At 40.2% G+C, this 27,982-nt stretch overlaps 4 protein-coding genes across 8 annotated transcripts in view; 2 read left to right on the top strand and 2 right to left on the bottom strand.

The window, feature by feature from the left end:
* The window catches only part of map10 (microtubule associated protein 10), a 2,834-nt gene extending 1,640 nt beyond the window's left edge, over window positions 1–1,194 (top strand). Inside the window, exon 1 of the mRNA XM_051652349.1 lies at window positions 1–1,194. This exon is cut by the window's left edge and continues 1,640 nt beyond it. Within this exon, the coding sequence (XP_051508309.1) occupies window positions 1–838 (838 nt within the window). The 3' untranslated portion in view covers window positions 839–1,194.
* Window positions 1–27,982, bottom strand: part of LOC127414395 (keratinocyte proline-rich protein-like) — a 401,795-nt gene that overhangs the window by 363,315 nt on the left and 10,498 nt on the right. The window lies entirely within an intron of this gene.
* On the top strand, window positions 1,819–6,568 carry ntpcr (nucleoside-triphosphatase, cancer-related). Of its 2 annotated transcripts, XM_051652406.1 has the most exons (5): window positions 1,819–1,928; window positions 2,949–3,111; window positions 3,202–3,298; window positions 3,548–3,748; window positions 5,275–6,568. In XM_051652406.1, exons 1-5 carry the CDS (start codon window positions 1,898–1,900, stop codon window positions 5,341–5,343), a joined length of 561 nt encoding a protein of 186 aa, XP_051508366.1. In that variant the 5' UTR covers window positions 1,819–1,897; the 3' UTR covers window positions 5,344–6,568. The 2 variants fall into 2 exon arrangements, with proteins under 2 accessions (XP_051508366.1, XP_051508365.1); XM_051652405.1 differs by having other exon boundaries at window positions 2,949–3,298.
* The window catches only part of LOC127414353 (spectrin alpha chain-like), an 87,289-nt gene continuing 84,107 nt past the window's right edge, over window positions 24,801–27,982 (bottom strand). For all 4 annotated transcript variants that reach the window (XM_051652318.1, XM_051652320.1, XM_051652319.1 and 1 more), the window contains one exon: window positions 24,801–27,061. In XM_051652318.1, coding sequence (XP_051508278.1) covers window positions 26,811–27,061 — 251 coding nt within the window. In that variant the 3' untranslated portion in view covers window positions 24,801–26,810. The remainder of the gene's footprint in view (window positions 27,062–27,982) is intronic.

The raw sequence follows: 27,982 nt of genomic DNA, 5'->3' as shown, positions 1-27,982 counted from the left end.
ATCGCAATCAAGGCCTAGCACAAATGCAAGTCTTACAAAACGTGTTGCATCCTTCAAAAAGGCGGCAAAAAATGAAGCTTTGTTTACTGAGCCAGACCAAAATGTTCGAGTCCATATTCCAGGTGCACTTTGTCGTTATTCTGACCATAGTGACCAGAATGTCCACCCTAGTTCAAATATAACCAATCGTGGAAACCAGATTTTAAGTGAAAGTGGCAGGGAAGAAAGTAGACCAAACAGCCCTCCTCATAGGACAAGCTTGACTAGTTCTCCAGAACAAGAGTACCAGGATGACTTCACAAGTCTGGATGCAACAGACGGGAACTCACCTGACCCATTTAGCAGTCCAGAACCATACAGACATAAGAGAAACAGTGTTTCAAGCGAGCATTCTAGCACAGACAGTGGATCTCACAGAAGGAAAGATCTTCCAGTCCCAGTCAAGGTGGAGAACTCTCCACTACGTTCTCTTAATAGCACACACGTCGTCCGACCACGTCTTTGGACCTCTGCTCTCAGTCTGTCTTCAGATGACAGTGATGACGGGTCTGTGCCAGCGTCCTCCGGCAACTCCGAATGTCAACAGAGGCCTGAGACCTCAAAGACTCCATCTGTCCAGAGGACATTTGGAACATCTGAGAGCTTTGACAGTAACCCTGCAAATAAAGACAGGACACTTAGTCGGGTGTCTGTAGACTCTGTTTTATCCGCTAATAACTCGTCAGATCATGTGGATGCTGTGGAGGAACGAGATAAACTGGGTTCTCTGGGATTGGACAAGAATTACCATCATATTTCCGAACTGGTGATCAACAAACTTCCAGGATATACACTGTGATTATGCAATTTTAACTAAAATGGTGTAATTAACAAGATGTAATATTTTGAATATTAGGAAAGTCATTATATATCTTTTGTTTTTAAAGCATGATGTACATCAGAATTAGTCAAGTCAATATGAATTATGTATTTTTAGAAAGTGCATTTTTGTTTAGAACTGCATTTATTGACTATGATATAAGTTCAAAGTATATATATATATATGAGGTTTTTTTTCTCATGCAATAATAATAACAATTTCACCATATATTCTGTGATAAAAAACAACAATGTAACTACAATGTGTTACAATATTTAAAACGGTTGTTGTCACAGCCCAGTGGTGAACCCTTTCATAAATAATTGATAAACCTCTGGAATTGTCCGTCTTTACATATAGTAGTATTATTATAATAATAAATGTATATACAGTACATTATGGATCCTTTATAATTTATTGAATTAAGTGCAGCAATTACAAAACATGACACAGGAAGCAGAGAAATCATGCACAGTAATAAAAAATAAAAAAAAAGTGGGAATAAGTAAACAAACCATATAAATAAAAACATTACATAATTCACTGTGTTTGCACAGCTTTACCCTAAAAAAAAAGTACTAAGGCTGTATGGAAACGTATGATTACCCATTCATGTACAATGGTATTTATATGGTGTTTTTGTAAGATATTTTGTCAGTGTATAAACCTATTTATATTTTTATGTATGATATATATATATATATATATATATATATATATATATATATATATATATATATATATATATATATATATAATTGTTTAATACATTTATTTAATTTACATATGATTAGAATAAGTTAAAGCATAAACGAAGTGCTTTCATATATATTCCATATTCTTTATAAGACTGTATATACAGTATATATATATATATATATATAGTCATCCAAACAGCAGATGATGTGTATACTGTTTACATGTAAAGTAAACTGTGAGCCCTCTGCGCCTGCGTCATCATAATGCTGCCGGAAGTAGTATGCAGTATGCAGTGTGCATTTATGGGTTCCAAAGCTAAACCAGCTAGAATCATCTAAGATGAAGCACGTGTTTTTGACTGGCATTCCCGGTAAAGTAACAGAAATGTATCATGTAAACGCTGCAAATGTAATAATGCTTTTAAAAACGTCTTAATTTTACTCCGCGTATCCACATGCCATCCAGCTTCTGTAGACAAACACGACTATAATTATTTTAATTCTTATAGACTGTTTAGGTGGCATGTTTTCAACGTAAGGACCCGTTGAAGTACGAGATATAAACTTAAACGTAAATTAAAGCAGAAATAGCCCTTATTATCTTTGATTATTGTACCTATAAACTCTTACAAAAAAGTACAGCGATGGTGCAGTAATAGTAGCAGACGGTTATACCACAGTATTTTTAGTTTTGTATTACTGCCTGATTTATATATCATGGTATTTGCATGGTACTTTAAATGGCATCACTATGGTAACATATCCCATGGTACTTACTGGAATATTTAAAGGGATAGTTCACCCAGAAATGAAAATTCTCTCATCATTTACTCACCCTCATGCCAGCCCAGATGTGTATGACTCTTTGTCTTCTGCAGAACACAAATGAAGATTTTTAGAAGAATATTTCAGCTCTGTAGGTCCATACAATGCAAGTGAATGGTGACCAGAACTTTGAAGCTCCAAAAAGCACATAAAGGCAGCATAAAAGTAACCTATAATACTTAAGTCACTTTTACTATAAATCTCCACTTTCAAACAGTGCTCTTCTCTCCTAAGAGTTCTTCTTTTGTTTTTAGTGATTTGCATTCTTCGTGCATATCGCCACCTACTGGGCAGGGAGGAGAATTTTTAGTAAATAAAAGGACTTAAATATTGATCTGTTTCTCACCCACACCATCATATTTCTTCTGAAGACATGTATTAAGCCACTTGTTTGGATTACTTTTATGCTGCCTTTATGTGCTTTTTGGAGCTTCAAAGTTTTAGTCACCATTCACTTGCATTTTTTAAATGATTTGTTTGACCTGTGCAGCTGTTGTTGTCTTGCAACTTGGTAAGCAACACACTCATGCCAAATTCCCCTCAATCAATGTCCGTTTCTCTACTAGGTGTGGGTAAGACCACTCTGGTGAAGAAAGTGTGTGAGGCGGTGGTCTCCTCTGGGGTCACAGTGAATGGCTTTTACACAGAAGAGGTCAGAGAGAGAGGCAGGAGGGTCGGCTTTGATGTGGTCACAGTTTCAGGTGAAAGAGGCCGTCTGTCCCGGGTCAGGTATTTTCTCTGCTTATCTCTCTCCATGCGTCAGTCATTGCTTGTGTGTATGCTGTTCCAGTCTTCCACTAACACACTTTCTGATTCTAGCGCTGAATCCACCACAGACAGACGTGAATACAGGGTGGGACAGTATGCCGTTGATCTTCAGTCATTTGAGAGTGTTGCTCTCCCTCTATTCAGAGATGTACGTGTCATGTAGACAACAAAAATCCATTGTATTTAGCTAATGCTTTTTGTCCAAAGTGACACACGGGACGCTAACTACAGGTACAGACCCTAACCTCCCTAAACAGTTCACCCAACAAAGAAAAGTTCTGTCAGGTGTTTTTTATTCCACACTTATATGACTTTTGATGTTCATCATCATGTTTCTGCAATGTTTGCATCGGATCTAAATAAAGTTTAGCAGCTGTGTTTATTGTGCTCTTAACAGATGCGGGAGGGAAACAGGAGGGTGTTTGTCATTGATGAGATCGGAAAGATGGAGTTGTTCAGTCAGCCGTTTATCCGTGCGGTGAGACACACACTGGACAGCTCCAGCTGCTCTATCTTGGGCACTATCCCTGTACCTAAAGGAAAACCGCTGGCACTAGTGGAGGAAGTGCGCAGCAGGCAGGACGTCAAGATTTTTATGGTAAGAATATAATAGTTTGATATAGGTGCTGAGAGTATCTAACAGGCCCAATGGCCATCTGATAAATAGGTCTACTACAGACTGATGTTGCAAATCATTGACTAAAAAGAATTGGTTTGTTGTCGCACTTTTCTCTTTATGTTGAACTTTCAAGTATTTTTCACGTAACTTTGGAAAAAAATCAAAAGTGCAGGGCTGTGTGATACATGCCGGTCTGCACTAAAAGAGGAAACAGTAAGTATGGCTACATTTGGCAGTTCATCCTTGAGTCATCGTCCAGTATGTCTAGACCAGTATGTCATGCAGACAGCTGTCTGCTCCGAGGCATGTGAAAGCATGCAGTGAGTGAGTTCTCTCATCATTTACTCACCCTCATGCCATCCCAGATGTGAATGACTTTCTTTCTTGTGCAGAACACAAATGAAGTATTTAGAAGAATATCTCAGCTCTGTAGGTCCATACAATGCAAATTAATGGTGACCAGAACTTTGAAGCTCCAAACTGCACATAAAGGCAGCATAAAAGTAATCCATAAGACTCCAGTGGTTTAATCCATATCTTCAGAAGAGATATGATAGGTGTGAGAAACAGATCAATATTTAAGTCCTTTTTTTACTATAAATTCTCCTCTCTGCCCAGTAGGTGGTGATATGCACAAAAATGTGAGTCGCCAAAAACAAAAGAAGAAGAATGTGTAAGTGAAAGTGAAAGTGGAGATTGATAGTAAAAAAGGACTTACATATTAAAGTGTTTCTCACCCATACCTATTATATCGCTTTTGAAGATATGGATTAAACCACTGGAGCGTCAAAGTTCTGGTCACCATTCACTTGCATTGTATAGACCTACAGAGCTGAGATATTCTTCTAAAAATCTCCGTTTGTGTTCTGCTGAAGAAAGAAAGTCATACACATCTGGGATGGCATGAGGGTGAGTAAATGATGAGAGAATTTTCATTTTTGGATGAACTATTCCTTTAATAATGCTCAAGATTTTCTAATGTTGTTTACCACAAATATTTCAACTCATCCCTCCTTTACCTTAAATAATCGTTGTTTACAATGGGACACTTACAATGGAAGTCAATGGGGCCAATCCAAAACAAAGGAAATGCGTGTAAACATGATTTTAGTGTGATAAAATTGCTTAGTAACCTTTTCTGTGTAAAGTTATATCCAATTTTACAGCTTCGTTTCCATGGCGACGTAACGCCGTAAACCCTAAAGCGACCATAAACAACTTTGCAGCTCAAATAATACATGAGTTTTAACAGAAGAATTAATGCAAGTGTATTTATAAAATTATAAGATTCACATTTCTGCCTTTAAACCCTCCAAAAATTGGCCCCATTCACTTCCGTTGTAAGTGCTTCAATGTAACCTCGATTTTTGCTTTTTTAAATAAAAGGAGGGATGAGTTGAAATGAATTTTTGTGGTAATCAACATTGTCACAAATACTGTCGATTGAGATTGATTCCTGATTATATTGAACCTGGAATATTTGTTTTCTGTTTTTCCATCCACAGGTCACGAAGGAAAACAGAGAGAGGATTTTTGATGACATTGTGTCTGCACTAAAGGAATGCCTCAAATAAACACGGAGCAGTGTACATTATGGACAATAAGAAACTGATAATATATTTATTTTTTCACCTCTTTTAGAGAGTTTTTGTTTTTGTCATTTACTCACCCTTATGTGGTTCCAAACTTGTTTGAATTTGATGGAACTCATAAGATGTTAGGCAGAGTGTTAGACTCAGTCACCATTTACTTGTATTTACTAATTGTATAGAAAAAAAAATATGCAATGAAATTAAATGATTGGGGCTGTTAATCACAAATATTTTGCATAACATCTCCTTTTGTTTTCCACGGAAGAAAGTCATGTCAGTTTGGAACGACATAAGGGTGAGTAAATGATGACATCATTTTCATTTTTTGAGAGCCACTGAGCCCTTGATAACACCCACATCATCCATTCATTTGTGCAGAATTCAGAGCAGTGTGTCACACATATAAAATTCATGCATTTGATTAAGCGTTTCAACGCGCCTGGATCCTCCTCTGCATTATTGATTCAGAGCAGGCGGACTGGGATAAAGAGGGGAGGAGAGTCATAGAGATGCTTTTCTGGAGTAAACGATGGATGAAAATGTTCTGGACTGACTGAGATAAAAAAAAAAAAAAAAAAAAAAAAAGGGGTGATGCCCTCTTGAACACTTGTCAGCCCTACAACATTTCTGATGTCTTCAGTTGGACACGGGCCACTGAGGTGTCGACCTTTTCTCATGTATAGACGAATGTTTCCTGTGTGTTTCGCATTGAACGGGAAAATAAATGAATATTTGAAAGGGCAATCCTGGTGGGCTTCCAGATGTTTTATTTATTGTCATCATAAATATCGAAACATATGCTTTAATGTTGAATATTTGTAGGTTTTTGAAGTCGGATTCAAAATTGGAATCGGTTTTGTAAAATTTCATGTTGACTTTAATGCTAAAAAAAAAAAAGAAAAAAAAGTTTGTCATGATTCCAGATGGCCAATGCACTGCTGTTAATCTTTGGCATAGTTACTGTATGCTATTAATCTAAACACAACAGCTGTGTTTACAGCAGTCTTTTTTTTTACATGCATTTTAAAACATTTTGCCCTGTTTTCATCATGTCTGTCATCACTACATTAAAAAATCTAAAGGGATTTAGTCAGCGAATGCTCATGAAAATCAACTGTGAAAGTCTGGCTGCAGTTGAGTATTTAGAGCCAGATATAGTCCATTGTGTTGTGCACTCTTGAGCAAATAAAATAAAATATTTCTTTAATCTTTTGTGAAATCACATTAATAATACATCTACTCCTCTCTTCTGTTGCATTTGCATTGATTAGTGAGAATTTCCTCTTAGATCTGCAACAGTCTGAGTCAACTTCACACAAAGAAACTCTGTTGTGCTTCAGGCAAACAGACTTCTTTTAATTTGTGTTGTTGGATCTTCATTACCGTGGTTAGATGTTAAATGATTTCTATAAAACAAACTATGGCATTTTTGTAATTATAAACAGTAGACCTACTCTAAACACATGTAAAAGCAATAAATACAAAATATTAATATTTATAAGTTGTAATAATAATTAATTATATTCCCTCACTCCCCTAATGTAGCCTATGACAAATGTAATAGAGCTGAAGTCATAATATGATCATATTTATTATCAATCTATTTCTGCCTAAAGTAGAGTTAGTGTTACTATAGTAAATTCAAGGGTGGTGATGTAGAATTCTGTGCTGAATTCATATGATTTCCGCTTCTCAAGTCGTACTTCTCAATGATTCTCTCAAAGCTGCATGTTTAATAGTTCAAGACTGGTCTGCGAGTAAAAACGCACCTTCTTTGCGCTCGCGCTGCTCTGTCCATTGAGCCGTATCCATCTACAGAGCAATACAGGTGCATTAGCCGAGATTGTGCCTCTACCTGTGTATTTGACGCTGCTAAATCAGATACTTCAGATGTGTCGCTAGACTTCAAAATCAGATGAACTGCGGTACAAATGCGTACCAACCCGTATAATTGAGGACCAACTGATATACTCCTAATCATTTTAATGCAGAGGAACTTGACAATAGATTTGACTGTTATGATTGATGACCCTCTCTACTAATTTGCTCTCAGTGCCCCCTGGCATCCTTTGAATGCCCCCTGGTGGGTGGTACCACCCCTGTTGAGAACCCCTGGCCTAGTTCACCTATGCCTAGAAACAGCTGTTAAAAAAGTTTGGTTAAAAACATAATGTGGTTTAGAGATGATGTTGTTTATTTTCTACAACTAACTAATTTTAAAACATCACACATTGTATAAAACAAAGTACGAAAACAAAGTAGCCTAATTTTAAAAACTATGCTGCATGTAGTTTAACATTTTTAAAAACGTTAAATTTTTATTTTTATTTTCTTCAAACAAATTTATAAATGCCACTGTGCGTAATTTAAATTACAAACTAATTTTAAAATGATGCAATGCATGGTATAAACAATTATTGACTAATTTTGAAAGGACGAGGCACATAGTATTGAAAACATTTCCTCAACGAACTTAATTTAAACTAAAATATAATTTCAAAATGACGCAGCGTGTAGTATAAACTTAAACTAAAATATAATTTCAAAATGACGCAGCGTGTAGTGTAAACTTAAACTAAAATATAATTTCGAAATGACGCAGCGTGTAGTATAAACTTAAACTAAAATATAATTTCAAAATGACGCAGCGTGTAGTATAAACTTAAACTAAAATATAATTTCAAAATGACGCAATGTGTAGTATAAACTTAAACTAAAATATTATTTCAAAATGACGCAACGTGTAGTATAAACTTAAACTAAAATATAATTTCAAAATGACGCAGCGTGTAGTATAAACTTAATTTAAACTAAAATATAATTTCGAAATGACGCAGCGTGTAGTATAAACTTAAACTAAAATATAATTTCAAAATGACGCAGCGTGTAGTATAAACTTAAACTAAAATATAATTTCAAAATGATGTGTAGTATAAACTTTAAAATATAATTTCAAAATGACGTGTAGTATAAACTTAAACTAAAATATAATTTCAAAATGACGTGTAGTATAAACTTAAACTAAAATATAATTTCGAAATGACGCAGCGTGTAGTATAAACTTAAACTAAAATATTATTTCAAAATGACGCAGCGTGTAGTATAAACTTAAACTAAAATATAATTTCAAAATGACGCAGCGTGTAGTATAAACTTAAACTAAAATATAATTTCAAAATGATGCTGCGGGTAGTATAAATGTAATTTAAACTACAATTTATTTTTAAATGATGCCATGCATAGTTTAAACTATTTTTATATTCCCTAAAGAACAAATTTTAAAACTACGCTCCATGTAGTATAAACTTAATTTTAAACTACAAACTAATCTTAAAACGACACCACGCATAGTTTAAACAATTATTTATTTTCCTCAACAAACTAATTTTAAAATGACGGTGTAAACAGTGTTTGAACTGTTGCCTTATGGATGATAACCACAAAAAAAAAACTTTTTTAAATAATAATAATTTCCATAGTCTTACATTGAAGGAAGCACCAGAGTCATGTCTAGAGACCAGAATATTATTGTGAGGGTTTGGAACAGTAAGCAACCACTCATCCTGCAACCATAAAACTACATATGCTAAAGACCATTCTGTACACCTTAACAACAGGCAAGCACCACTCTTGTACACATCTTGTTAGTAAATAGTAAATACTGCTCAGCTAGGTTTGGATTAATGTGTAATACATGTTAAAAACAGCATTAAAGAAGAACATTGCCACTTTTCATGTCCCGAGTTAGAGTTTAATATTGATGAAAATCAAACCCAACTTAATTATTGATCCATGTATGTCGCACCACGTGTATGGTAGTCACATTTATAGTGTGTGTGTGTGTGTGCATGTTTGTTCCAGGTCATTTGAAGGTGAAGAACTAGTTGTGAGAGTTGTGGTTCTCAGGGGACTTGTGAGGGTCACCCCTGTCGCTGTTGTCTTGAAGGCGGTGCCAGGTGCCCACAGTGGCTGCACAGATGGATTACATAACAGCATTGACAGGGGCCGTGCCAACTCCTGTCCCATATCACACCAACTGCGGCGGGCATCAGGGCAGAGCGGGCTTGCCAACCACTAGCAGAGATTGCTGGACAAAAATGCATTTGTCTTCCAAGATGTATCACTTTTATTACCCTCATGTTATCTTCTTTAGCCAGCCAGTGGATGACATTTGCCTTTGGAAAGGTTTCTAACAGTTGACTCTTTGCTAAGCCCCGCCTTAAAAGCGTTTCTGACCAATCCTGTCTTAGCAATTGTTGCCCTGCCGCCATCACTCTGACATGCGTTTGCTATTTTCCACTGAGAGCCAATGGGAGTAATGTGTGTTTGAGTACTTTTAAATGGGATTTTATCAAAATAATAAAAAAAATGTAAAACACGTTGTTGCCGGGTCATTTGTAATAGTGACACGAGTTACCCAGAGAGGATGCCTGCAGAGTTTTTCTTTCTTTTTTTTAAATAATCTTTAAATAAATCTGGAGAAGAGCATGTTATGAATTAAACTGTGTCAATCCTCATTCATAAATGAACATATCATATCTGCAACGACACCTACATTTGATCCAAGGTAAATTAAAGCTAATAACTGAACGTTAATTAATGTATGAATTGATTCAAGTCATAGTAAAAGCGATAGTAAATAAACAGTTCACAGCATCAAAATGAGTGTGTTATGAGACGTTATAAACAGTAATAATCATTTGCCTTGATTCTGATTCACAGTCTCCACAGTTTTTAACCAAATTACTGTGTAATTTAACAATTACTTTAACAAAATACAGATTCATATGCATTACAGTGTCACTTTGCAGTTCAGCCCATGTAATAATATTATCCATTCCGTTTCTGAGAATATTTTGCCAAAACTGCATCATTCACGGCAATCTCCCATTTATTCCTATGGGGAGTTCTGCAGAGCTTGTCAGAGCAACCGTAACCAAGGGGGCCGGAGCTTAGCGGAGGGTCAATTACATTGTCATTCAAGTGCTTAAATGAAATCGGTTTTATAATATAATACAAATGTTTTATATGAAAGGACATTACAAGTATCAATTTAAACAGCAAAAAAAGGAGTAGATTTTTACATTTAACTACTAAATAAAAAGTAAGTGATGTTGCCTGCACAAACCTCGCCACCACAATGTAATGGGTGGCTGCTAGCGCATTGCTATGAAGTTTCTATGGTGTTCTGAGTAGTTGTTAGAGCAGTGCTTTCCATTGTTTTTACCAAAGGGTTCTAACTAATTGTTAGTGTGTTGTTATGTGGTTGCTAGTGTATCTGGGAGATTACCAGGGCATTGCTTAATGGTTGTAAGGGTATTCTAGGTGGTTGCCAGGATGTTGCTAATCTGTTAAGAAGGTGTTTTGACTCTGAGCGGTTGCTAGCGCATTGCTATGCAGCTGATAAGGTGTTCTGGGTGGCTGCAAGGGTGTTGCTATGTGGTTTCTAAAGTGCTCTGAGTGATCGATACCATGTTGCTATGTGGTTGCCTGGGTGTTCTGGGAGGTTTCCATGGCATTGCTATGCAGTTGCTAGAGTATTCTGAGTAACTGCAAGGGCATTTCTATATGGTTGATAGGGTGTTCTGGCGGTTGTTTGCGTGTTGCTATGTGGTTGCTAGGGCATTCTAGGAGGTTTCCAGGGCATTACTATGCTGTTGCTAGGGTGTTCTGGGTGGTTGCAAAGGCATTTCTAGATAGTTGCTAGGGTGTTCTAGGAAGTTTCCAGGGCATTGCTATGCGGTTGATAGGTAGTTCAAGGTCATTGTTAGCATGTTGCTATGTGGTTGCTAGGGTGTTCTAGGTGGTTGTAAGGGCATTTCTTGGTAGTTGTTAGGGTGTTCTAGGAAGTTTCCAGGGCATTGCTATGTGGTTGCTAGGGTGTTCTAGGTGGTTGTAAGGGCATTTCTTGGTAGTCGTTAGGGTGTTCTAGGAAGTTTCCATGGCATTGCTATGCGGTTGATAGGGTGTTCTGGGTGGTTGTCATGACATTGCAATGAGGTCGCTAAAGTTTTCTGAGTAATTGTTAGTGCGTTGCTATGTGGTTGCTGTGGTGTTCTGGGTGGTTGCTAGAGTGTTATAGGAGGTTTCCAGGGCATTGCTATGCAGTTGCTAGGGTGTTCTTGGTGGCTGCAAGGGCGTTGCAATGAGGTATATAGGGTGTTCTGAGTGGTTGTTAACATGCTGCCATGTGATTTCAAGGGTGTTCTGGTTGGTGGGTGTTGCAATGCAGTTACTAGGGTGTTCTAGGAGGTTTTCAGGTCATTGCTATGTGGTTGCAAATGTCCTGGGTTGTTGACAGGGCATTGCAAATTGTTTGCTTAGTTGGTATGGGTGGTTGCTAGGTTGTTGTTATCTGGCCCAATTCAAAAGAGTTCACCCTCAAGTCTCTATGATATTCTTGTCTTTATATCTCTGACCCTGATCTGTCCCTCAATGTTTTCCATCTGGTAAAAAAAATCATAAATTGGATTGCATAAAAAGTAATTGCACATGCTCAGTGTTTTGAAGTACCATTCCATTCTATAGTACAATCAGTATGTGATTTTGGTTTTGAAAAACCATTTACCCCAAGCATGTGCAATTGTAATAGTGATGCTTGCCTTAGCAAGTACTGGTTTTAGTTGACTTTTTCTATTTTCCCTCCAAAATGTCTTTCAATGTTGCAGCCCTTGAGAGTGTAGAAGATTTACCCTTACTGAACAGACAAAAGCAATTTCCATAAGTCTACTTTATCTTAGCTTGCAGAACACTCTTGGCTGTCCCATCAACATCTTCCCATAAGAGCTTCCATCTAGCGCCAACACATACAGATTGAGAACAATGTGTGAGTCAGTGTGTGTATATGTGAGTATTTCTTCACTCAGTGTTATGGCCATTCTTATCGGAGCAGTCAATACAAAGCTGTACTGAATAAGCATATTTGGACGCTTTTGAATCGGCTTTGATTTCCATATCGCTGACATGCATTCATGTATGGCAGATGCTAAATGTGCAACCCCTCCCTGTAAATGAAGCTCAGGGGGTTTATACAGTCTGGGGCGTATGGAGGAGAGTGAGGAGTTGAATTCTTTTATGAGCGTCCTTTTAATTTATGATAGTGTACGACAAGCTTTCTCCACGTTGAGAAGAATCACAACAGACAGACGCGCTACCAATTAGCTAATAGCTCAGAATACAACAAATGAGAGATACACGCTGATCAAAAGCAGCATTTGGAGGACAAAGAGTTGGCAAAAGATTGCAGCATATTAGTCTGAGATATAAAATGAACACAAAATAGTGTGCTGTATTTCACTCACCAATCCTATAAAAGCATTTAAGGATAAAATTACGCAATATTCTGATGAGGTTCAAAAGAATCTACATGAATGGAAAAGTGAATTTCATTCCTGCTGTTAAATAGCTTTATAAGGGAGCTGTGTTTTGGAACATGGTAGATGGTTTTCAAAGCTAGCCATACTGTGATAAAGACTTTTTCGCTGAAATGGACTGGCCAGCAATTGTTATTCTACAGATATGGTTTAGGGTCTTTCCAAAATCCCTAAATCAAGACCAAAATTATCAATTGTAAATCCTCCTAAGCTACATCCATCAAATTTGGCACAGACCTTCAGACTGTTCTGACTCGGGTTGCTTTGACTTTTCTAACTTATCAGACTTACATTTTTCTGTTATGGTCAATCGAAAAACCTATAGACATTAATTAAATGTTTAAACAGAATGTTCTATCTAAGGAACACTCTTACAACTAGCTACCTGGTTGGTCGCTTTACATGTCGGTCAGACGTTCTCGTCCTGTCTAAAGGTGCGGTCACATTTATCTTTGCACTGTAAAATTCTGCGGGCGAAATACAGTCATTGCAATGAGAATCCACGTGATCGTGAATTTCACACGATGGCCTTCCGTTGGCGAAGAATTTCCCTCTTCGTGTGGAGTTCAAGTTTGGTGAACTTTGAAAGGTGAATCCGCCGCATTGACCAATAAGAAGTTCCTTGGTTTGGCAGTGACCTCTTTGGGCGGTGCTTCGTACACACCTACACTGAATATTCCTAATGGACAAGGATATAATTTTAGTTGCGAGTTCCTTATAAATTCACTCTCCCAGAGAATAAAGTGCAGCATTAAAAAGAGGCTGCTTGGCATTCCTTTTTTGCTGGTTTCACACGTGCTCAACATCCGCCCACACCTTCTTCACCCACAGAATGGCGATGTGCAAAGGCAAATGTGACCACGCCTTAAGTGAGCTGTTCTTGGCCAGAGTAAGCTGCAAAGTGGACCAGACTTTATGCCGATTGTGAAAGTCTGGCTAAATGAGGTTTCTTGTAATGCGACTTGTAACATTGAGCAGTACTATGAAAGTAGATTAACTACAAATGTCTTAGGCCATGTCCACACTAATATGTTTTCGTTTGAAAACGCATCTTTTTCTCTATGTTTTGGCCTTCCGTCCACACTGAGAAGGCGTTTTTGTCAGCACAAACTGAGCTTTTTGAAAACGTTTCTCCCAAGTGGATACATCTGAAAACGCCGTCTTCACGTTGTAGTGTGGACTGGGAAAATTGATATTTCTGAAAACGATTACGTATTTGTTGTCATGTGACTTTGTCATGTCACATACAAGTTAAGATCAATCGACAATATTTGTGACGTTATATTTTATATATACTGTATAGGGACCTGTGGGCCCCTAGAATCATTACCACCTTTCACCCCACTAGCTACAGCCATGGATGGGCATGTTTTTAAAATGTCAGTTGGTGATATTAGTTGGCTGCGAGGTAATGTATGATGTTCATAAGGTGTCTTATTCATTTTGAAACGGTGTTTTCTTAATGGCATGAGTAGCACTAAAGGCCTAGACTTAAAATACATGGGTCGCCACTGGCTGTTACTATGCTTCAATGCAACGTGTCAAAAATCAATAAGTGCAATTCAGTGTGTTATTTTTTTATTTAATTTATCATTAATATACTTTCATACAGTATAAAATTACAGCACTGAACACAAAACCGGAACTTTTCTCTAAAAATACTATGACCGTTATGACCGTACTGAGGCATGGTGACTCAAACACACAAATAGACGAGTTGGGTTTCACCTTTGAAGAGACACAGATCAAAGCTCTTGAGGAAAACCACAGTAAAGAGATCGCAATAAAAGCCCAGATCACAGGAGACCAGAGTGCGACAACTACAAACACACTCATATCTCCCTCTGTTCCAGACACCTGTTCATGAGTGCATACAATTGCTCACATCTCTTAAAAAACAAGATTTGTGAATAAATAAAAGTGACATACTAAAGCTGCAGACTGTTGAAAGACTTACTTTCTAGATTAGAATAAGGTGCTTCTAAACACTCATCAAACAAATAAAATATTTAGATAGCATCTTTGTATGTTTACCTGTATGTTTCAGTGTTCTACATTAAAAGATGTGGTAATTTAGCACAAAATCCTGTGTCTTATTCAGTTACCATTCATCACACCTGGTCACACAGTTTTACCTGGTGCTAAATGCACTGAAACACATCTACCAGATAAATTAGGCTCATTAGAGATTGTCCCTCATTCACAAAACTCTGCACTATTTGCGCTATTACCAACCACAGAAAACGGACAGTAAACAAAGTTTTATTAAAAAGAGATGCTTGTAAACGTGTAAACAACTGATCATGGCAGCAGTAATTTATCAAAGAATTATGAAATGATGAAAAAAATGACTTATGAGAAAACAACTGATGGCAAAAGAAACTGCCAAAATGCCTGCATCTGTGGTGTGCTCTTTGAAAGTTGTCCCTCGGTTTGAAAAAAAAAAACAAGCAAACAATGTGTTTACACTTGCATTGGGAGTGCATTACTGTAATCACAAATTATGCTTGTTCCCTATCTGTCACTCACTCGACGTTTTGTCGATGTAGTAACACTAGGGGTCACTCTTGGGAGCCCCAAACACCTCTGCTTTTTTGAAAAAAGGCCAATGAGAATTGGCGAGTGGAATTTGCATGCCACTCCCCCGGACATACGGGTATAAAAGGAGCTGGTATGCAACCACTCATTCAGATTTTCTCTTCGAAGCCAAGCGGTTCTATTCATTGAAGCTGAATTCATCTGTGAAGTTCATTCACCTCATCTGCTGGATTCAACGGCGCATTTCAGCGGCTTCTCCCCCTCTGCACCCATGGAGTGCAGAGAACGCCCCTGGGCGCTTCGGCAGAAACAACTAAAAGAGTATATTCTAAAAAGAGAATATTTTCTTTCTAAAAGAGCGGCATACACGGAACTTCTTTTTAAAGATGCCTTTCCGTTTGTGTGTTATTTCTGGTTGTGGCCATTATCTCTCCAATTCTGACGGCCATAATCGCTGTCTTACGTGTCTGGGCGCTGCCCATGTGGAGACATCATTAGTGGATGGGTCCTCATTGCAAGAACATGACCATGGCAACACTGCGGTTGTGGCTTGCATGAGGAGCTGACAAGATCGTGGGAGGCACCTTTTACTGCCCGGTCCTGGTCTTTCAGCTCCCCCACTCTCGCTACCCTCGATGACGGAGCGGCCAGGGGGTATTCGGTGATCCCCCAGGTGGATAAGGCGCTCACGTTGCACTTGTGCCCGCAGAGCACCACCACCTGGCGTGGGCACCCGAAGCTCCCATCCAGGGCCTGTAGGTTTACGTCGTCCCTGACGGCTAAAGCCTATGGTGCCGCTGGACAAGCCACCTCCGCCCTGCACTCCATGGCTCTCCTGCAAGTACACCAAGCCAAGGCACTAAAAGAACTGCACGAGGGTAGTTCTTACCCAGGATTGATGCAGGAATTGCGCTTGGCGACCAACCTCACTCTCCGGGTGAGGAAAGGTCACGGCACGGTCTCTCGGGCAGGCGATATCCACCCTGGTGGTCCAGGAGCGCCACCTTTGGCTCAACTTGGTTGAGATGCGAGAGGCTGGCAAGGCACAGTACCTTGATGACCCCATCTCCCAGGTTGGCCTATTCTGCGAAATCGTCGAGGACTTTTCCCAGCAGTTCTCAGCGGTGAAGCAGCAGACAGAGGCCATACAACACATCCTGCCCCGGCGCGGCTCAAGACCCCACACCCCGTCTGCTCATCGCCAAGGGCGTCCTCCTGCAACTACAACACCGGCTCCTCCACAGCCCACCCCCGTGTCCCGGCCCTGGCGTGGAGCCCAGCACAGGAAGCAGACACCACCCGTCTCACGGCCAGCCACCAAGAACCTGAGGAAGGCTTCTGAGACGGGTGACCCAGGGGCAAGGAGACCCGCTTCTCTGGAGCTGGTGAGCAGACCACTCCATCCCCTGGTGGAGGGCCAGGAGGAGAATCTTTTGTTTCATTTTCATTTAATTTTGCTGCATGTCCAAGAGGCTGTGGTACCCAAAAATTCAACAAAAGAGTGGTTTTCTTGTTCCCTGGGTCACATGGCTGTCATCACGACCACCATCCACCATTCCATTTTTGCAGGTATGGCGCTCCAGCAGCGGTCCCCTCGCCCCTGTGCGCCTAGCTGTGGCACAAACACGCCCAAATGGGATTGGGTCCGGTGGATTACAGGGACGAGACTCCTCCTCCCCCTCCTCAGCCAATCTTATGGTGGGCGACAGGAGCCAGGTAAGTGCTTTGATGTCCCTGGACTCAGCATGGCCGCGGGGCTCGAATCCCCTCGACGTGGCACCTCGAGCTCTGCCCCGTCGCAAGGCTCCACCTGCTGGTACGTCTGACGTGATCATTCCCTTGGTCCCCCTCGCCCAGAGCTTTCCAACCCATCGTGATGGCTGACCCGGACTGTTCGACTCGGCTACGCGATTCAGTTCGGGCAAGAACGGCGCTACCTTGCATGCGGAGATCGCTACCCTTCTGAGCAAGGGTGTGATAGAGCCTGTCCCTCCAGCCAAGATGAAGAAAGGGTTCTACAGCCCTTACTTCATCGTACTGAAGAAAGGCGGTAGGTTGCGACCAATCCTGGACCTGCGAGTACTGAACCGGGCTTTCTCAGACTCCCGTTCAAGATGCTGATGCAAACATGCATTCTAGCGAGTGTCCGGCATCAAGATTGGTTCACGGCGGTAGACCTGAAGGACGCGTACTTCCACGTCTCGGTCTTGCCTCGACACAGACCCTTCCTGTGGTTTGCCTTCGAAGGCCAGGCGTACCAGTACAAGGTCCTCCCCTTCAGCCTGTCCTTGTCCCCTTGCGTATTCACGAAGGTCACAGAGGCAGCCCTTGCCCCGCTAAGGGAGGTGGGCATCCGCATCCTCAACTATCTTGATGACTGGCTAATCCTAGCTCACTCTCGAGAGTTGCAGTGCACACACAGGGACCTCGTGCTCCAGCATCTCAGCCGACTGGGGCTTCAGGTCAACTGGGAAAAGAGAAAACTCTCCCCGGTTCAGAGCATCTCTTTTCTCGGTTTGGAGAGTAGACTCAGTCTCGATGACAGCGCGCCTCACGAACGAGAGAGACATTCAGACAGAGAACAGCAGTTCCACTGAAACTTTTTCAGAGGCTCCTGGGTCATATGGCATCCTCAGCGGCGGCCACACTGCTCGGGTTGATACATATGAGACCGCTTCAGCACTGGCTTCAGACTTGAGTCCCAAGATGGGCATGGCACCACGGGACACATCATGTGGCCATCACGCCGATCTGTCACCGTCTCTTCAGCCCTTGGACCGACCTTGCATTTCTACGGGCAGGGGTTCCCCTAGAGCAGGTCTCCAGGTGCGTCGTGCTACAACAGATGCCTCCAAGATGGGCTGGGGTGCCGTATGCAATGGGCACACAACCACCGGCTCCTGGACTGTCCCGTGGCTGCGTTGGCACGTCAACAGCCTAGAGTTGTTGGCAGTTCTGCTCACCCTGCGGAGGTTTCGGCCGTTGATCCAGGGCAAGCACGTGTTGGTCCGGACGGACAACACAGCGACGGTAGCATACATCAATCACCAAGGTGGTCTACACTTCCTTTGCATGTCACAACTCGCCCGCCGTCTCCTCCTCTGGAGTCAGCAGCGCCTCAAGTCGCTATGAGCCACTCACAACCTGGGTGACCTCAACACCGCAGCGGACACGCTGTCATGTCAGATTACCCTCAGGGGACCAGCTGATTTGGAGTTGATTTGGTCGAGCACAGATAGACCTGTTTGCTTCCCGGGAATCCTCCCACTGCCCGCTTTGGTACGCCCTGACCGAGGCACCCCTCGGTATAGATGCGCTGGCACACAGCTGGCCCCCTGGACTACGCAAATATGTGTTTCCCCCAGTGAGCCTACTTGCATAGACCCTGTGCAAGGTCAGGGAGGACGAGGAGCAGGTCGTCCTAGTAGCACCCTACTGGCCCACCCAGACATGGTTCTCGGATCTCATGCTCCTCACAACAGCCCCCCCCCCCCCCGGCGAATTCCCCTGAGGAAGGACCTTCTTTCTCAGGGACGGGGCACAATCTGGCACCTGTGACCATACCTCTGGAATCTCCACGTCTGGCCCCTGGATGGGATGCGGAAGACCTAAGTGGCCTACCACCCGCGGTGATAGACATGATCACTCAGGCTAGGGCTCCCTCTATGAGGTGCCTGTATGCCTTGAAGTGGCGTCTGTTCGCTAAGTGGTGTTCTTCCCAACGCGAAGACCTCCAGAGATGTGCAGTCAGATCAGTGCTTTCCATCCTGCAGGAGAGGCTGGAGGGGAGGCTGTCCCCCTCCACCCTGAAGGTGTATGTAGCTGCCATTTCGGCTCATCACGATGCAGTAGATGGTAAGTATTTGGGGAAGCATGACTTGATCATCAGGTTCCTGAGAGGTGCTAGGAGGTTGAATCCCTCCAGACCGCACCTCGTCCCCTCGTGGGACCTCTCTGTAGTCCTTCGGGGTCTACAGGGAGCTCCCTTTGAGCCCTTGGAGTCAGCTGAGCTTAAGGCACTCTCTTTGAAGACTGCCCTCCTGACTGCGCTCACTTCCATCAAAAGGGTAGGGGACCTGCAGGCGTTCTCTGTCAGCGAATTGTGCCTGGAGTTCGGTCCAGGTTACTCTCATGTGATCCTGAGACCCCGACCGGGCTATGTGCCCAAGGTTACCACGACCCCTTTTAGGGATCAGGTAGTGAACCTACAAGCGCTGCCCCAGGAGGAGGCAGACCCAGCCTTGGTGTTGCTGTGTCCAGTGCGAGCTTTACGCATCTATTTGGACCACACGCAGAGCCTTAGAAGCTCCGAGCAGCTCTTTGTTTGCTTTGGTGGACAGCGGAAAGGAAGCACTGTCTCCAAAAAGAGGATCGCCCACTGGGTCATTGACGCAGTCGCGATGGCATATCAGGCTCAGGACGTGCCACCCCCTGCAGGGTTACGAGCCCACTCCACCAGGAGTGTGGCGGCCTCCTGGGCCCTGGCCAGTGGCACCTCTTTGGCAGACATCTGCAGAGTAGTGGGCTGGGCAACATCCGCACAACGTCGAGTGAGTGACAGATAGGGAACGTCCTGGTTACTTTCGTAACCTCCATTCCCTGATGGAGGGAATGAGACGTTGTGTCCCTCTTGCCACAACGCTGAACTACCCGCTGAAATGGCCAGAACCTGGTCTCAGCTCCTCAGCACAAAACCTGAATGAGTGGTTGCATACCAGCTCCTTTTATACCCGTACGTCTGGGGGAGTGGCATGCAAATTCCACTCGCCAATTCTCATTGGCCTTTTTTAAAAAAATGCAGAGGTGTTTGGGGCTCCCAAGAGTGACCCCTATTGTCACTACATCGACACAACGTCTCATTCCCTCCATCAGGGAACAGAGGTTACGAAAGTAACCAGGAAGTTTTTACAAACTGAGGGATGAGACGAAATTGTTTAATGGTAATTAAAAGCATGTAACAGATGTTTTCCGTAGAACTTAAATGGATAGTTCTGTCATCATTTACTCACCCTTATGTCGTTCCAAATCTGTATGACTTTCTTTATTATTTTATTTTGTGGAACACAAAGGGAGACGTTACGCATAATGTCACCATTCACTTTCAGTTGATGCAATGAAAGTGAATGCTGTGAAGTGTTTAACTAAATATTTCTTGAAGACTATGTGAATCTTTTGTTTCAGTGAAGTGCCCTAGTTTTCCAACATTAAACACACCTGTTCTTTCTCCCCAATTTGGAATGCCCAATTCCCAAGTCCTCATGGTGGCGTAGTGACTCACCTCAATCCGGGTGGCGGAGGACGAATTTCAGTTGCCTTCCTGTCTGAGTCCGTCAATCCGTGCATCTTATCACGTGGCTTGTTGAGCGTGTTACCACGGAGACGAAGCATGTGTGGAGGCTCATGCTATTCTCCACGGCATCCACGCACAACTCACCACATGCCCCGCCGAGAGCGAGAACCACATTATAGTGACCACAAGGAGGTTAACCCATGTAACTCTACCCTCCCTTGCAACCGGGCCAATTTGGTTGCTTAGGAAGCCTGACTGGAGTCACTCAGCACCCCCTGGATTCGAACTTGTGACTCCAGGTGTGGTAGTCAGCGTCTTTACTTGCTGAGCTTCCCAGGCTCCCCCAAGCACACCTGTTCTTGTGTATAGTAGAAAGCTAAAAACAAAGATATATCCACCCCAAGGGTGTCATTAATCAGAGTTTATTTTCCCCTACTCTCTCTCTTTCCATTTGACAAATACATCCTCATTGCCCTGGGACTGGATATAGGATCCCATCCTCATATGAATCTGTGTGTACTGAGAGAGGTTGTGATCTGGGAGGCTACTGGTCAGCAGTAACAATAACAAGAGAATTTGTCAAAATTCAACTTGTGTCAGGGCCTCGGGTCAGGGATGAGGTCTAGCAGGGGCTCTGGGATAGGGGTGGGGACAAACTTCGTGGTGACCGCTGATGAGGGACCAGACTGGACAGTGGCCTCTGGCAAGGGTCTGGACTGAATAACAGACACACTGGGCATGGCAGGCAGGGTAACGGCCACTGGGAAAGGCTCAGGGTCGGCAGCAGCCGCAAGGGAGAGATCAGGATTGGCGGCAGTCGAGATAAAGGTGCAATTACAAGAAATTAAGTCACAATTCTAAGTCACAATTTTGAGAAATTGTTGCAATTCTGAGAATAAAAGTCATAACTATGAAAAATAAATTCGCAATTGATATAGTGAGAAACAAAGTTGAAATTGCGAGAAATTAAGTCATAATTACGAGAAATAAAGTCACAATTGTAAGATATAAAGTAGCAATTCTGAGAAATGCAGTCACAATTACGTGAAATATAGTCACAATTGTTAGAAATAAAGTTGTAATTGTGAGAAAGTCACAGTAGTGTGAAATTAAGTCACAATTGTGAGATTTAAAGTCACAATTTTGAGATAAAGTTGCAATTGTGATATAGTCGCATTTCTGAGAAATAAAGTTGCAATTGCGAGAAATGAAGTCACAATTACAAGAAATGAAGCCGCAGTTCCTAGAAATAGTCACAATTGTGAGATATGAAGTTCCAATTCACAATTACAAGAAGTTGTTGCAATTCTGAGAATAAAAGTCCATAACTACGAGAAATAAAATCACAATTGTAAGATACTGTGGTGAGCAGTGTGGGGTCGAGCGGCGTCTGGGCAGAGTGAGGCCGGGATGATAAGTGGTGAATGAGGCCCACATGTGTGCCACATCGGTCTCGCTCCAGTGAGGGGAGGCGGGAGTATTTATGGAGAGGAAACCGTGGCAGACGAGAGAGAAAGATGCACGAAGCCTGTTTGTGTGTGTCTTCCTATGTTCAGATGTAGCTGGCTGAAAAAAAAAAAGTGTTCATTAAATGTCTACATGTTGGTCAAGCCAGTCCCAGCTTCCTCCTTTGCCATCCTTGAATTGCTACAGATATAAAGTAGCAATTCTGAGAAATGTAGTCACAATTACGTGAAATATAGTCACAAATGTGAGATATAAAGTTGCAATTCTGCCAAACTCACTATTACGAGAAATAAAGTTGCAATTACAAAACATAGTTGCAATTCTGAGAATTTAAGTCACAGTTGCTAGAAATGAAGTCACAATTATGAGATATAAAGTCGCAATTGTGAGATACAAAGTCAGAAATTCTGAGAAATGAAGTCACAATTGGAAGTATAGTCACAATAGAGTGAACTCTAAGAAACAGTTGTAATTCCCAAAATTTAGGTCACAATTGCAAGAATAGGACACAATAAGAAATAAAAAGAAAAAAAAGAAATAAAGTCGCAATTGCCAGAAAGAAAATGTGCAAATGTGAGAAATAAAGTTGCATTTGCAAGAAATAATCCCACAGATATAAAGTCAATACATTTCTTATAATTTTTTCCCATTGGCTGGATCAAAACACCATTTTAATCTATACAGAAATTGACTTTCAAAAATATTCACTAGAGCAAAAAGCGTGACAACTAGCTTCTAGTCTTCTCTATACTTTAAATGACAATGCTTTATTCACACTTTACTGGAATATTGACATGGACTTGCGTATTGGAGAGTTTGGACGATGCTGTTAAATAAAGGATCCATCCCTTAGCACTTGGACAATGCATACTAATCCTGCAGTGACCATGTGGTGAAAGTCTTTGTTTAGCATAGTTTCACCCCCCTGCTGTTAGCTCTCTGAATTTAAACTGGTCCGGGGTGCTCGGATTTATCACGGATGCTCTTTTATTTCACCTCCTTGTTCTGTTAATTTGAAGTGGCGACTGTACCGCCTCTTATTATCGTTTCAACATGAAATACACACCAATTATTTATGCACAGACTCTTTGAAAGTTTAAAGGGATTGGAGGGGCATCCAGCTCAGCCATGACGACTTTTCATATGCAAAACCACAAGTGTACCATTGACCTCTGAGGATTTGGATTTGAGCGCTAAGATCTCATCCTCTCTTATTTTGAATGATTATTGTGGAGGCTTCTTTAGACTGTTTATCTGTAGTTGCCATATCAGTGCTTTTGAAATCTCAGCCAAGAGAGATAGAGGAGGGTGTGTTGATTTGGAGGTGACTGTGCTCTCTAGAACACATCATTAAATCAGGCGACAAACAGCTCTTTTCTTCACTATAGTAGAAGCTGAAATCATGAATTGATTTTTACAGTGGTGTGCAAACTAGGGCTGGGCAATATATTGAATATTCACAATTTGCTTTGATTTTCACTAACAGTGAATATTGCAAATATGAAAAAAAAAATTCAATACATTTAAAATTAGTTTCACAATCCCTCTTTTTTATGCAACTTCAGTAACAAAAATTGTGTTAAAGGAATATTCTGGGTTCAGTACAAGTTAAGCTCAATTAACAGCATTTGTGGCATAATGTTGATTACTGCAAAAAATAATTTCGACTTGTCCCTACTTTTCTTAAAAGGTTACAGTGAGGCACTTACAATGGAAGTGAATGGGGCCAATTTTTGGAGGGTTTAAAGGCAGAAATGCGAAGCTTATCATTTATAAAAGCACTTGCATTAATTCTTCTGTTAAAACTCAGATATTATTTGAGCTGTAAAGTTGCTTAAATTGTCATTTTTACAGTTGTTTTAGGGGTTTAGAGTTTGTTAACATTACATCGTCATGGCAACATAGTTGTAAAATTGGCTATAACTTTACACAGAAAAGGTAAGTAAGTGATTTTATCTCATGTCAACATGTGTATTGTTCATGTCTTGTGTCTATGCTTTTGAAACAGTGAGTATTTTAACATTTACAGATTGGCCCCCATTCACTTCCATTGTAAGTGCCTCACTGTAACCTTTTAAGAAAAGTAGGGACAAGTCGAAATTATTTTTTGCTGTAATCAACATTATGCCACAAATGCTGTTAATTGAGCTTACCTTGTACTGATTTTTGCTTTTTAATTTTTAATAATTTTTTTTTAAAGTAAATGCATTACTGTAACCACTTTATTTTATAAACGAGGTGCGAGTAAAAATTGGTAATCAATATTATGCCACAAATGCTGTCGATAGAGTTTAACTTGTATTGAACCCGGAATATTCCTTTAAGAGTTAAGGACAAACTATTAATTTCAGTGAATCCGTTTTTCCTGTCCGTTTCAATGAAGCGATTCAAAACTCTGATACGATTTATTTGTGCTATCACTCAAAAATGTTTACGGAAGTCTCTGTGTTTCAATTTTCTTATTTTAAAATGTTTTAGTAGATATATGTATACAAGTATATAATATATTGCTGTTAATTACTAGGTATTGTTATATTGCTGCATGTGAATGAAAAATGATTTTTTGTGTTTATATTGCATGTAGTAAACATGCCTTTATTATTTTTAAACTTTATTTTTACTGTTTTAATTCTTGAATTAAACAATTACTAAATTATTATTACAACAATGTATTTTTGGTTGAAATGATGGTTCCTCAGATTGATTTTTTTTTTAACAATATATATTTTATACCATCAAAAGGTCAAAAAAAAAAAGAAATAACTACATAAAACTTTTTAAGCTATGTTGCCCAGCCATAGTACAAACAAGTATTGCTCAATAATATGGCACCATAACCAGTGCAGTATATCTGCTTTGGCATGTCTGATGTTATGTAACCAAAATGCCATAATGCAAATATTCAATGTGCTCATTTGCATTTTTCTGCAACAGTCAACAGCCATTTCAAACTGCCGTAATAAGCTTGACATTATTTTCTTAATGCACAATACAGCTACTTTTTTTCCCCACAAACCAAATGTATCATCGTAGTCCTAAAATGTTTTCCATTGTGAAATACTTTGTATTATGTTTGAAATTGCGTGGAAAAACTGTAATAAACATTCAGGTTAGGTCTGAAAGCATTATTTCAGTACAAAAGCTAAAAAAAAAAAAGAAAAAGAAAAAAAGATGAAACTCACATGACACACTGCATTAGTTTAAATACAGAAAGCAACGCTACAATTAGTCAGTGAAGTATGAATCATATGGAGTCTGGAAACACGCTTGTTTTAATGGATATTGTGGGTTCAATACAAGTTAAGCTCGATCAAACAGCATTTGTGGAGTAATGTTGATTAACACGCACACACACACACACACACACACACACACACACTAAAATCATTTTGACTCTTGTTCATTAAAAAAAAAAGTGGTTATAGCAATGCATTTACAATGTAACTCAATGAGGCCCAGACAAACAAGCTATTATATACATCATTACAAAAGTATAGTCACATACTGTAAACGTTATACATGTTAACATGATTTTAGTGCAACAGAATTCCTTGCTTACCATATCTGCATCAAGTTATAGCTAATACCCCAGTTGCCATGACAACGAAGTTGTAAAATGGGCTATAACTTTACACAGAAATGTTATTTAGCTATTTTATCACAGTAAAATCATGTTAACACACGTATTGTTTATGTCTTCTGGCTATACTTTTGAAACAGTGAGTATTTAAATGTTTACTGATTGGCCTCCATTGACTTCCATTGCAAGTGCCTCACTGTAACCCAGATTTGTGCTCTTTTGTAAATTAAAGTGGGGTGAGTCAAAATGACTTTTGACATCTGTTAATTGAGCTTAATGTGTACTGAACCCGGAACATTCCTTTAAGAAACAGTTAACCCAAAAACGACAATAGGGTGAGTAAAAGATGATGGAATTTTCTTTTTTGGGTGAACTATCCCTTTAAGCTTCTGGCAGTAACCAAAGATCAACGCTAGAAAACATGACAAATAATATGTGAAAAAATAAAATGATAAACATATTGAAATTGCCAAGCTAATCATCAACATACACAACAATCCACGGCAAAAACGGAAAAGCATCAACACATACATTAAAACAGAGTGGACCACCTCAAAAGGAATTTGGTGGGAACGTTGAACGTATTAGGTATCAAAAGTCTCTTATCAGTAGATGAATTACTGCAGTACATTACGGCTGTCAACCTGCCACAACAACCCTTACTCATTCACAAGCTTACAGTTTCTGCCAAGCCATTTCAGCATGGGAAAATGTCGAGATTAATGGGATAGTCCTTCAAAAAAATGATATTTATGTTGTTTACTCATGTTGGTCCAAACCTGTATAACTTTTTTTCTTCTGTAGAACGCACAAAGAGATGTTAAGCAAAAAACATTTCCATTGCACCTTTTTTTTCCCACACAATGAAAGTAAATGGTGACTGAGACTACAATTCTGCCTTACATCTCCTTGTGTGTTCTACAGAAGACAGAAAATCATACAGAACATCATGAGCGCCAGCAAACGATGACAGAATCTTTTATTATTGGGAGCCCAATATAAAAAATGCTGACAAAGTGAGAATTAAAGTTGAAGCGCTGAACTTTACAAAACTTTCAGCAACACAGAAATACGATTTCTCATTTAAAACTATAAAAAATGGTTCTTGCCATCTGATCCATAAATATAAGAAAAAAGCTTTTTAAGAAGCTTCAAACTTGTGTCCTGCACATGACAGTCAGTGTTTCTCTTGCAGCATCAGTCACTCCTTTTTCCCAAAAAACTTCCTAAAGACGGATTTGTTCCGTGGTCGCGGGAGGCTCATGTAGCTCCGTAGAGGAAGCTCAGAGATCGACTCCTGGCTGTCGCCGTTTGTCTGAGCCATCACAGTGTTTGTACAGACTGATGTCGCCTCTCGATCTCCAATGAATAAAGTGACAGAATAACTGGAGCTGTTGTCCTGACCTCTGCCTGTAGGTGGCGCTAATACAGGCTTTATCCTCTGGTATGTGGCTGCAGATACAAAAATAGGAATGCAACAAATCAACTTTAAACCCAATAAGCTCATACAAAATGAATGTTCAGAATGACATATTACCATAATTTTACTATTTTTGCAGTATGTATACTGTGGAGTTTTACCATTTTTTTGTCCTGTTTGAAATGTATATCATTGCACACTTCATGCAGTTTCACATACTATTTAAAAAATTAGTACCCAGCATACAGTACACACGGCACCGTATGCAGTAAACAGTATTCTATTCTATTTTATTCTAAACATAGCCAAACCTCCTAACAACAACAGCAACAAAACAGCTTAACACAGTGGTTTGCTGATCTTACCTGGTTTAAGCTAGTTTAGCTGGACTCTCAGCCTGGCCAAGTTGGTTTCTAGCTTGTTTAGCAGGTGGGTTAGCTAGTCTCCAACACTGACCAGCTGAAAAGTACCCAAAACCCCTCTAAAACCACCAAAACCACAACAGACCAGCTTAACCAGCTTGGCTAGGCTGGGACACTAGCTAACCACCTTTTTACTGGTTTATTTTCAGCACGGAAAGAGTATCTGTTTCTTCAACTTTTTGGGTTGATTTTTATTTAAACAAACTTTATCTTTAACTTTTTCAACTTTACCTTTTTGTTATATGAAGGTGACATTAAAGCTGAAACTTTATACAAGACCAACCCATTTAGTTTTGGTACTATTTTTGTTGCATAAAATGCCTTTTATGCACAGTATAGATTTTATTGTTTTAGTCTTGTACCAGATCCAGACTTCCAATATTAAATGAAATAAATCTATTAATATATATATATATATATATATATATATAAAATAAATAAATAATTACATGTTTAAAACTATGATGTTCTAAATGAGTGAAATACATAAACCATTTCAATATTAATTGTGTGAAAATGATTTCTATCGAT

The sequence above is a fragment of the Myxocyprinus asiaticus genome, chromosome 23 (assembly GCF_019703515.2).
Source record: "Myxocyprinus asiaticus isolate MX2 ecotype Aquarium Trade chromosome 23, UBuf_Myxa_2, whole genome shotgun sequence".
Taxonomy (NCBI): Eukaryota; Metazoa; Chordata; class Actinopteri; order Cypriniformes; family Catostomidae; genus Myxocyprinus; species Myxocyprinus asiaticus.
This window is presented reverse-complemented; position numbering and strand designations above follow the sequence as displayed.